We start from the raw sequence: 12,014 nt of genomic DNA, 5'->3' as shown, positions 1-12,014 counted from the left end.
GTTTGAAGACAGGATACTGGGCTAGATGGACCTTTGGTCTGACCCAGTAGAGCCGTTCTTATGTTCTGATGCTCTGGGCATCCCACAACCACTGATTACCAGATGGGGGGGATCCCTTCATAATTGCCCTGTTCTGTATACTCTCCCTGAAGCTCTGGTACAGGTTATTGTTGGAGACAGGATAATGGGCAAGAGTGACTATGGTCTGACCTGGTCTGGCAGCTCTTATGTTCTTATATCATGGGATCTGCTAGGCCAGGCCAGGCCAGGCGTTTGTCAAGCCTGGTCCAGAGGAACCACAAGCCACAAAATCAGCTTTCTTGCTTGTAGGGCTTTGTGACGGGTCTTCTGTGTATAAACCCCACACTTGTAGTGACAGGGTTAAGGGGAGATCAAGAGTCTAATTAGCCAATTCTGACACCTCCAAGCGATAGAAGGAATTAAGGATTAGACCTAGCTGGGAAGAAACAGACTGAATGATTGCTATAAAGGAAGGGCCAATAGGGGAGGACTGAGAGAGAAGAACTGCAGTAGGGATTAGGTCTGGCCCTGAAGGGAGAAGGTAGTAGGGGTGAAGGAGTTCCAGGAGGCTGTCAGAGAGGCTGAGAAGCCACTGAAAGTGACACCCTTCAGCAGCAGAGTGATGAGAAGCAAAGCTGGACCTCTAGGAGGAGAGGATCACAGGACTGGAGTCTGAGGAATCACCTGCAGAGGCCCATGGTAGGAAGCAGGTCAAGGAAGCAGCAAGGGGTCAGAAGAGATTTCAACCACTTCCTACAGGGACCCTGGAGCCCAGAGGAGTGAGTGGCCCTTGTTCCCCTGCCAAACCCAGCAAACGCTGAAGCAGTGAGCCATATCTGAGGGATTGTTGACCCTTACTCCAAGTCTGAGGATCATAAAAGGGAAACTGAGTCAGAGTGCTCCAATGCTGCATCCTAATGTGAGGTGTTGCTGAGGTGCTGAGCATGCACTGTTTCAGGGCCTGATGCAATTGGGACTCTTTCTATTGATTTTAATGAGAACTGGACTGGGTCCCAATGGCTTTTTATTTACATCTACCTCTCGGTGTGATCGTTCTTTGCACATCATGGTAAAATATGGCTCTTCATCTCTGGCCTCTTTTATTTCCAGGTTACTCTGAAACCGGCACTAGTACAACTGTGAGTGTTGCCTCTGGACACTCCGCTCCGCAGGGGAGTCCACTCAACGCAGCATTTCCTCAGGGTGTCACCATTAAAATCACAACAGTGCCCATATCTTGCTGAAATCCAGCCTTGTGCCCTGCAGCCTTGAAATGTCATATTGCATGTCTGTACTGGGGAAGTCAGCATGTTGCCCGTGGAGCTGGAAACGAACATGGGGAAAGGGGCTGGATACGGATATGACGCCTTTCACCTCTCTGTCTCGGGTTCCACCCGAGCCTCAGTCAGGAGTCTGGCTAGGCATCTTGGGAACGGGAATGTAATACAAAACCTTTCACCTTTGAGTCACCACTGGCAAAGTCACTAACCTCTGGCAGCTGTTTGGTGACCTGTGTACAATGAATTAGGACTGGACGTAACGGGAACTGTTGCTGGCAATCTGAGACTGAATCATGGAGACCAAACGAGAGTGGCCCATCTTGACCAGGGCAGGGTGGGATGCTGCTGCCCATCTAAAGACAGAGGACTTAATGCTCAAGACTGTCAATCTGGCAGCTCCCACCAGCACTGACTTAACTTGAAATATAAATGCATAAAACAGAACCAGGCTCTGAAGTCCTGCTAGAGACCTTTCCTCTGCTTTCACATAGCATCCCAGCTACGCTTGCACGACATGGCTTTGTCTAGCCAGGCAAATCAGCTGGGGAGGGGGTGTCTCAGAGATACTGCCAGTCTGGCTCAGCCCAGGGTCCTCTTTGCCAGAGGAAAGATCCTGGGCTATGGTCAGCATCAGCACCAGAAGATACAAAGATCCCTGCAGTGGCAGTTTCGGTAAAGCCTGCCCACACAGGAGTTTCTTCCTAGACCCTTTCATTAGAGACGGTCTTATTCCCTGAAGTAGGAGGGTTCTGTGCCTTAAAATGTTGGGTTTGGGGGAATCTTATCTAAGGTAACTTCCCTTTATCAAGGATGTATCTAATTATTTGTGAATCTGGGTAATTTCTTGGCCTCAATGAGATCTTGTGGTAATGAGTTCCACAGGCAAATTGTGCAAAAAACATTTCCTTGTATTGGTTTTAAATTTGCTGCCCTTCAGTTCAATGTATAATGAGAAAAGGGTAAATAGAAGCGTTGTATGTGGATCCCTGATAATTAACCCCTTAGCATAGAATCATAGAATACCAGGGTTAGAAGGGACCTCAGGAGATCATCTAGTCCAACCCCCCGCTCAAAGCAGGGCCAATCCCCAATTTTTGCCGGAGATCCCAAATGGCCTCCTCAAGGATTGAGCTCACAACCCTGGGTTTAGCAGGCTACTGCTCAAACCACTGAGCTATCCCTCACCTCTCTTACAGGGAATGTCAGAACACCTCTCATTATGAACAATAATGTGTGGCTGGAGCCAGTAAAGATTAAAGCACAGAGATCATGATGGCTAATTGGCATATTTATTGACTTTTTGTTAAGGATAAAACCCATGTGTGGGGATTCATGAAGCGTGCATGATGAGAGATGGGCATTCCACTCCTAGCTGCCATGGCCTCATACTCCAAGGAGACAGTTTATCTATACTTCTCAGTCAGCACCGAAGAAATCTTGGACAGGAACTTGTCCCATGCAGCATGGACTTCTGGGGTGAAGTCGTTGGGAAAGTGGGCAGCCACAGAGCACAGAATGCAATGGGAAAGCAGCTGCAAGAGAAAAGAACAGGAGGAAATCAAATGGAACTGCCTGAAATAACATTCCTCTGGCTAGTGAGAGTCTGGTCTTTGAAGAATCAAGCAGGAATCTCCTTGCTAGTTACACAGAGTCACCTCATGTGGATATGAGCTATTGGCTAAGAAATCCACCTTCTGGACTAGAGAAAAGTCATTGCTTAACATTGCTCCCTCTTTCCCCTCCACAAAAGGAGAATACAAAGTAACTGTGAATAACCCTTGCATTTATAGAAGGCTTTTCATGCAGGAACCTCAGAGCCCTTGGCCAAGAACTGTCAGTATCATGATCCCCATTTTAGATGGGGAAGATGAGGCACAGAGATGTGATGTGACCTGCCCAAGATCACACAGTGAGTATATGGCAGAACCAGAGCTACTTATTCCCAGACCAGTGCACAGCCTCCTGGACCACAGCTGCACTCTCAGGATTGACTGTTCCCAACAAAGGCAGGAGTCTTAGCCAGCCCAAGAGGGAACAGCAAAGGACTTCCACAGCCACTCTGATTAAAGTGAAGCTGCAGCCACATTTCCAAGGCTCAGCATGATAACAGCTTCACCGCTGAGCTGCAAGGCTTCGTCCCTGCCACACTCTGCACTATATGGGAAAGTATTCAGTGCTTAAGCTCCCATCAGCTGAAGTGGCCTGGGCCCACTGACTCAGTGACCAATGGACTCTCTTCACCCTCTGCACTGCATGTAGGAGTTCACTCACCTTGAAGTTCACCGGATCGACTCGGAGGATGTAGGCATGCAGCTCACTAAGTGTGGCCAAGGCACCTGTAATGTTATCGATGTTCTTGACAGCCTCACCAATAGCACCCAGGACCTTGGAGCCATGGTCATGAAGCTGAGCAGAACCTTGGCTGAGATCGAAATGAGGAAAATAGGTCTTGGTCTGGGGGAAGCTTGAAAAAAGCCTGGAAGAGAACATTAGAAGTGGCTTCAGCAATGGAAATTGCACTGAGCAGCTGACACTGAGAAAGGGGGAGCCATGACCCTGGATAAACACTCCATTCTGCTCTTCTAGTCCAAAGCATTAGAATGGATTAGAGAAAATCTGTGATCCTTAGACTGTTAATGTCCTACTGTAACCTGTTCTAAACCATGAGCTGAACTGGTGCGGGAATATTCAAATGTTACAGGCCAGCAGTTCCACAGAAGCAGTTTGTAACCTTATTTCTTTATTTTAGGAAAAGAATGATATCAGACCAAATTCATCCCTGGTATAACTGCATAAATCAATGGAGTCACACCAGGGAGGATTCTAACCCACAGTGAATAATCAGATGTAGTGGGATCCTAGAGGCAAATGTAGATTTACATGCTGAAATGTATTTTAAAAGCATTTTAAACTTACCTTCTTTTCTTCTTTGAACTAAATAACCTAATACCTCCACACAGCCACCTGCACCTTCTGTAGTATATTTTCTTCAGCAGAACTAAGTTTTATTTCCTAATGATAGTTAGCAAAATCCATAACCTTACAGTGAATACTCTAGATACAGAGATATTTCATTGTCCAGAATCTTTGCTTTACCCACTATAAGTGAGGCTATACATCCAGAAAGGACCATCAAAAGATTTAAAATTAACAGGCTGAATAACACAAACCTGGGATTATTCTTTGCCTGAATAAACCAAGCCTGTTCAATCAACTTCCAGGTTATTTCCCTCCCTTTGTGTCATCTTATTTAGTTGATTAGCTTTGGGTGGATTTCTGCTGGAAGGAGCATAGGGTGGGTCATCCCCAAACTTCAGCTGGGTTTATTTGAAATGGGATGTTTGGGGGAAAACACCTTCTTCACTTAACATAACCTTCACTTCACATACAATACAATTTCCCAGTTCTGCCAATAAAGGCTATATAGTTGTATTTACAGCAAACCCTCCATGGACCTACAAGTCCATGTGGTTTAAAGTGATATACACTTCTAGGAGATAGTTACTTCTCCTACTAATCTGTTGCACATCAAATGGAATGTTGAGACATGTTTCAAGCAATCCGCTTGAATGCCCTGTATATTATCCATTCTCAAGCATTGCTCAGTACTTGCCAATATAAATTGCATCACTTACATAATAAACCCCACATCCATGCCTTCTTTTTTCATGTTCAGCTCATAAAAATGATAACCTTTGCATTTGGCAAGGTATTATCTCGGTATTAATGACAGTGTGGAGTCACTCTCCTGAACTCCTCTCAGCTGGTATTCATGGAAAGTGCTATACAAGTGAATAGAAAATTACCTTCTTTCTTTAGAAACCATCCAGTAGGATTTGATAGGAGGAATATTATTCTCCGATAAAGTCTAGAGTTTTAGAGTAATTTCTATAGAGCTCTACCACATTCTACTAGACTTTCCATGAACGTTATTCTCCAAGAAAAGCTGAGGTCCTCAATCATCAATGTTTGAATGATACACTTCAAAATCTGCCCACTCAAGGGTGCCCAATAGCCAACCATTATTGTCTCTGATTTCCCCAGGCCTCTGAATTACAGGCCCAGATTCACCCCTGGCAAAAGCAAGCACAGCTCAATTATTGTCAATGTTGCTAGGTCCACTTACACTAGTGGTGAATTTGGCCCACAGAATCTAATGAGCGTCTCAGGGCCTGATTCTGATCTCATTCACACAAGTTTTACACTAGAGTAAGTCTACCAGACTGAGACCAGAGACAGGCCCACAGTATCTAAGCAAAGATGCTGCATTGCTTACCTCTCCAGCGACTCGGTCCCAAGGGCATCAGCTTGGGCAGCTATCTTTCCCCAAATGGCAATTACTGCAGCCTTCTCAGCTTGAGTCAGAGTCATCGCTGCTGGAGTTTGTGAGATCAGCCTTCTTACTATGGAAACTCGGACAGGTCTGTCATGATTGCCTTCACAGCCTCAGTTATAAAGGGGAAGGGGAGAGCAGAACTTGGCAGCTGTCCATTGTCATTGGTCACTTCTGGGACCCACCCAATGACGTGGGGCTATCTTATCTCCCTATGAAACAATGCCTTGCCCTGCTCTGGATTGTACACTGGGAGGTTTTATCAATTTCTCACATCTTAAGCAGCAATGGGATGGCCAGGGGAAATGAACTGGCCGCAGGGGCACAGATGAGCAACCAAACAGTACTGGGGAATCATAATGACAAAGTGGAAAATGTCAGGCCAAAGAGCATGGAGGGAATCATCAACATGTTTTACAAACATGCTAAAAGGCTTGGAGAGAGGTGACAGCCGTGACAGATCACTGCATTCCATATAATACATGGGGAGAGATCAGGATGTGCTAAATGCGGACTGTGGGTAAAATTCTGGCCTCGCTGAAGTCAGTGGGAGTTGCTCCTGCAAAGAATGATTTACTAATTACACAGGGACATTACTACATAGCACTAGTTAAAAAAATTACATCACTTCAGATCTAAAAACTTCTCATGAACGTAGCAGTAGTAACGATACTTTGTACAAACACACATACACACACCTTGCTGAATTAAGTAGGGTTCCACAGAAACGTGTGTGTGTATGTGAAAATTATTATTATATACTACCTCTATATCTACAGAATGCTTCTGATCCCTAGATTTCAAAGTGTCTGAACCATGTTGCCTTCTTGCAGTAAAATAGCAGGCACCCAGAAATCAGTTTCTGAAATCTATAATTCATTGGCATATAGGTATTTCTCTGGAGCTCATTGCTGGAGTATTTGATTCTTCAGGTCTTTCATTCCTTGACATATAATTATTACTATTATTTATCCCTTATATTGTGGGATAGCACAGAAGGCCCCAGTCGGGACTGGGAGCCCATTGTGTTCCATGCTGTACCAACACACAGGAGGACACAGTTCCTCCCTGGAAGAGCTCACAGCCTAAATACACAGACACAAGCAAGGTGCGGGGGAGTGAATGAGCAAGGGGATGGGTGGCATATGTCTAGAGACACTAGGCAGCCAAGAGTAGCTGGAGGGATTGCCAGGTCCTGCAGTTAGATACAGCTTCAAAGAAATGCTCCTCCGGAGAAGAGTGCTGATGTGATTGCAAGAAGAAACCCCTTGTCCCTGTGCCTGTGACACGGGCTACAGCAGACCCATCTGCCACCAAGATCAACTTATAAAAGCAATGCACACAGCTCCCCTCACCCCACCATACTGACAGCAGGCCACAGACAAGAAACTGCCACAATCAGAGAAGAAACTTGGACCAATGACTTCAGACAAAATGAACACCCTTGCACCTTGCCAAAACTGCAGCGTGATGATTCTTATCCACAAGCCAGCTCCTGACAACTGCCCTTTCCTCTAGAAGGGGTTGGTCATCTGTGAATATCTATAATTTGTGGAGGGTCAGGAGAGATGATGTACAATCCCCTCCACCTTGTCAGGACATCATGTTTCACTGGGAAACTGTCTGAACCACAAGGTCTTTGGGGAATAGATTTAAACCCAATGGCTGCTGCTTGCTGGAGAAGGTAATTCTGCCTTACAGGGGACACCTTTCAGGGAACTAGTGGTGCTTGGGCCATTTGCGTGCCTCAGAGCTTGTCCAGATTAGGCAAATCTCCACTAATCGTAGAACAATAGGGTTAGAAGGGTGTGATTACACCTGTGCAAGCCTCTAATGGAGACACACTGCACCAGTGCAAAGTGGGATTTGTCCCAGTGCGACCTACCCTGCAAGGGCTTGCCTGCACTATGGGCTTTTGCAGTGTGAGGCTGCACCAATGCAACCCCAGTGTGGATGTTCTGCACTGCTGTGAAACCAAAGTTAAGCACCCCAGTGTAATGGGTCTACACTGGGGTGTTGTACCATTGCAGATTTCCCCAATCTAGACAAGCCCTCAACGGGCTTCATTTGCTCCTCCAGCCAGAGCATTCAGTCCTCCTTCAGCTGTGGTAGATGCAGAGTTGGAAGTGCTTCCCACTAACTGCTCCTGGCTGCTAGCCTCGAAGACAGCTAACTACACTGTGATGCCATGCATCACTATGCGGGCCCCCTGCCACTGGTGAGGCAGCAGGCTCTGTGCCTATGCTGTGGCAAGCATTGCTACTCAGGCCTGTGTAAGAGCATGAGAGGCACTGCTGCTCCCAGACAGGCACATAAGATTAGCAGGTGTCTTCAGTTAATGGGGAGAGAGGCTGCCCAGCGCAGGAGGCTTCCCTTTGTGAGTGCTGGAGCTCTAGCAACAGTGAGTAGTGTAGTGAAGGCTGGTGGCTCGAGTGTTTCCATTCTGATCAGACTGCAGTTGACTCTTGACTCTCCAAAGCCTTCACTGTTGGAATGGACATTTCCTGGGCCTGGTCTCTGCCTGTGGGTTTTTATTGTAAGTTTGAGCCCATTGTGGTCACCATATTTGGCGTTGGGAAAGAATTTTTCCCTGGATCAGATTGGCGGAGACCCTAGGGGGTTTTCACCTTCCTCAGCAGTGCGGGGCATGGGTCACTTGAAGCTTTAAACTAGTGTAAATGGTGAATTCTCTGCAACTTGACATCTTTAAGCCATGATTTGAGGAGTTCAGTAACTCAGCTGCAGGTTAGGGGTCTATTATGGCCTACAATGGGCAGGAGGTCAGGCTAGATGATCATGATGGTCCCTTCTGACCTCAAAATCTATGACTCTGTAATAATAAAACCTTGCAATATTTTTTTGAACCTTCCTGGTAGGGTAGTGGCTGGAGTGGGAATTTGGTCGGGAAACAGCCCTCATTGAGGAGAAATGTCTTTGAGTTTTCTGAGAATTGGTTTTGACTGGACAAAGGTACAAAACTCTGAAAATTGCCCTTTGTGCTTGTGCAGTAGGCTTTGAATGAGGCTTGGCATTTTCCAGATGGCTAAGTAAGCAACATCGTCAAAAATGACCTGGACCCTCTCACTTACAATGTGCCCCAACGGGGCTCCCTGTGGACCCTTGGTACATTCAGTGCACACTATGTGAAGGAGATGAATGATTCCTAGTGGCTCATGCCAAATAAAACCTTATGTGTTAGGGGGCACATCCAGCCCCTATCACCATGGAGGAGGCCTTATGTAGCAGCATGCTGGGGAGGGGAGGGGAGGGGAGGGGAGTGATGCATGGATGAGTGGTGGAGGTGGTAGAATTAGAGCCCGATGATTGCTGATGCATCCTTCCATCTTCCCCAGTGCCCTGTGGGCTGAAGTAGAGAGGATCTGGCCCAGCTACTCAGGCTGAGCACTGGGCTCAGGACTCTGGAAGTGCTGAGCCGCACTGCATAAATGACTAGTGCTTCCCTTGGAATTTCATTTATTACAGGCCTCCTCTCTATGCTTTATCTTTATTCCTTTCAAAATATTCTATACATGTGTTAAAATTATAGTGCACTCCAAAGCTAGGTCCCCTTAACTCTGCCCACTTGTGCGTATGGCATATGACACAGCCCTTAATTACATAATCACATACTCCAATATCCAGGAGACCTCTGCCTCATAAAGTTGGTGAGGAAAGCTGCACACAGTGCCGTTAATAAGAAAACTGGCATTAAAAAACATTTATTTTCTCCCTGGAAATTAAATCCTAATTTTAAAATGTTTTTAATAATGGCATTATTTGTAAATGGACACAATGTTCATGTATTTGTATCCACGAGTCCCCACTCCACTTTCTGCACAGAGGGCCAGATTCTTTTCTCAGTCACAGGACTACCTCCATTTACTTCACTGCAGATGTCCCTGGGAACAGAATTGGCGGAGAATAATGCAGGGCTTTTCAGGGTCCCTCCCTCATTCACTGTTCACTACCCAACCTGAGCATCAAAGAGGCAGGAGCCCTGCAGAAATCACTGTCTGTGATCACATAACTAAGGATAGTACCATAATATGCAACCACTGAGGTCAGAGTTACAGTTGCATTGGAGACCTGAGTATTTTCTCCAGGTTTTTTCCGACATTTGGGTGCTGACCCATGAAACTTTATTTAATGTCATTGTCATTTTTACAGAATTACCATCATGTCACCCAAAAAGGCAGAGCAGAAGCAAAGAGCATGTGGCTTTGTTGTGAGGTTTTCACCCATGTGCCATGGAACGCTGCTACACTGGAGAGGGTTGCTCGGATTGTGTGTGAACATCACAGCACCAGAGCCAATTATCATTGCACTATGGTTTGCTGTCTTTTAAATAATTAAAAACATCACCCTGAGCAGTTGGGCTCTGTCCCCAGGGTAGTAGGAAGACAGCTAAGAGGGGAAGGGTGACTAAGTGGTTAGTTTGCTACACTGTGATACAGATGAGCTGAGTTCAAGTCCTGCTCCCGAACAGGCTCTTTGGGTGAGTCACTTAGTCTCTCTGTGCCTCAGTTCCTCATCTGTAAAAGGGGAATAATGATACTTGAGGTTTTCTGGCCTGTGATATAGAGGAGGTCAGACTAGATAAATATTATGGACCCTTCTGGCTTTAATACCTATTAACCTGTGGGGCCCCAGCAGTCTCTCCTCTTGAAGCTGTAGCTAAATAATGAAAGAGTGGTTAGACCCAGGGTATCTCTCTTCCCAGCTGGATGTCCTAGCCACTGGACTACAGACCCATTCCAATTTGCATGCTCTCTTTCTCCCTGGCCCAACAACTGTTCCCCTGTAAATTAGTACTTAAATAGTCATTGGTGAGGGAGAGGGAGAATTGGAATGACTCTGAGTGGTCATGGCACCCACTTGGGAGGTGGGAGACTCTGAGTCCAGACCCCCTGTTTCAATGGCTATTTAATTATTTATCCACAATGGAACAACTTCAACAGGAGACACTGAGGAACACCCCTCCCCAACTTATTGTGAGTTCAAGGTTCTAACCACAGGGCTAAAAGTTATAAGTTGGGCAGCATCTCCTCCTCTAGCCATTTTCTATGGAGTAAGACAACTGCCCAACTCATTCCCCCTAGAAACACCTTAGGTACCTAGGCCACCTGATTCCAGGCAGCAGGTTCCTGTTACCAGCTCACTAAGCAGAGACAGGCACCTAGCTCTAAGAGGGGCAGGATTTAGCACACACTCCTCTGGTGAGCATCTGCCATTGGCTAGCTTAGATGGCTCTGCACCTAGCGTCCTGACTTTGTGGCTTGCATTCTAAGATGCCTATCTATCTGCTCATTTTGTACAGGGGATGGAGGTGCCTAAATTGGCTTCATAGACGGTGTTTTTCCTGGATTTTATAGGTGCCTAAAAGTTAGGCATTGTAATGCTCAATGTCGCAACACTTAAGTCCCTTGGGGATCCCACTTAAGTGACTTGCCCAAAAAGACTCAAGCAGTCTGATGTGGAGCAAGGAACTGAACCCAGCTCGCCAAAGTCCAAATTGCGAGCTACTATCCTCACACCTGAACGAGTCTTCCTCTCTTCCCAGGAGCCTTGCTTGCTGGCTGGGGACACAGCTCACTACTGTGTAGCTCCACTGTATTTTTTGTGCTTTTTTTCCCCATACTTTGCACGGTGGGAATTTTTACCAGGGAATTTGTATGAAGCAGAGTTTCATTAAAACAAAACGCACCAAACCGTGACTGTTCCAATTAACTCCTGACCACTAGAACTGCAATGAGTCAAGACCTCCAGTCAGCAGAAAAGCAAGGACAATGCTTCATTTGTTCACCTCTCAGATTACATGTGTGTGTATATATTATGGGATTTCCCTTTGTGGGGACCAAGAACTCAATTTTGCCAAAGATCCTGTGGAAGTAAAAAGTGAAGCTAAGCTGCAGAGATAATGCATAACAATTAGCATGCTAGATCTTCAAAGCACAGTATATATATATTTTCTCCCCACGAGATTCCAACTTAATGACTTATATCTTTAAACACTAGGAGTAGTTTGTGTGTGTGTGTGCACATGCGAGTATCAACAGAAAGAATACCTTGTTATGTGTTCTATATATTTTACATATATTGTGACAGGGTCAGGCCAGATGGCTACAGTAGAGTAACAGAAGGCAGATATATTAGCCCCAGGTTAAGTAGGTCCCTTCCCTGGGTAAGGTAACAGGGAAGGGTCCAGAATAATCAGGAACCTTCTGGAGACAATTAAGACAGACAGGCTGATTAGAACACCTGCAGCCAATCAAGAAGCTGTTAGAATCAATTAAGGCAGGCTAATCAGGGCACCTGCGTTTAAAAAGGAGCTCACTTCAGTTTGTGGTGCATGTGTGAGGAGCTGAGAGTGAGAACGTGGA

The 12,014-nt window shown here is 46.0% G+C and overlaps 1 protein-coding gene across 1 annotated transcript; it reads right to left on the bottom strand.

Moving 5' to 3' along the window:
• Positions 1-2,571: 2,571 nt before the first annotated feature.
• On the bottom strand, positions 2,572-5,747 carry LOC311527513 (hemoglobin subunit pi). The gene is made up of 3 exons (XM_084641577.1): positions 5,578-5,747; positions 3,573-3,777; positions 2,572-2,833 (listed from the first exon to the last, which is right to left on the bottom strand). Exons 1-3 carry the CDS (start codon positions 5,670-5,672, stop codon positions 2,705-2,707), a joined length of 429 nt encoding a protein of 142 aa, XP_084497703.1. The 5' UTR covers positions 5,673-5,747; the 3' UTR covers positions 2,572-2,704.
• Between the last annotated feature and the right edge of the window lie 6,267 nt (positions 5,748-12,014).

The sequence above is a fragment of the Lepidochelys olivacea genome, assembly GCF_965140295.1.
Source record: "Lepidochelys olivacea isolate rLepOli2 genome assembly, chromosome: 10".
In the NCBI taxonomy this organism is placed as follows: Eukaryota; Metazoa; Chordata; order Testudines; family Cheloniidae; genus Lepidochelys; species Lepidochelys olivacea.
The sequence above is the reverse complement of the archived record's forward strand: the minus strand, read 5'-3'. Positions and strand labels throughout refer to the sequence as shown.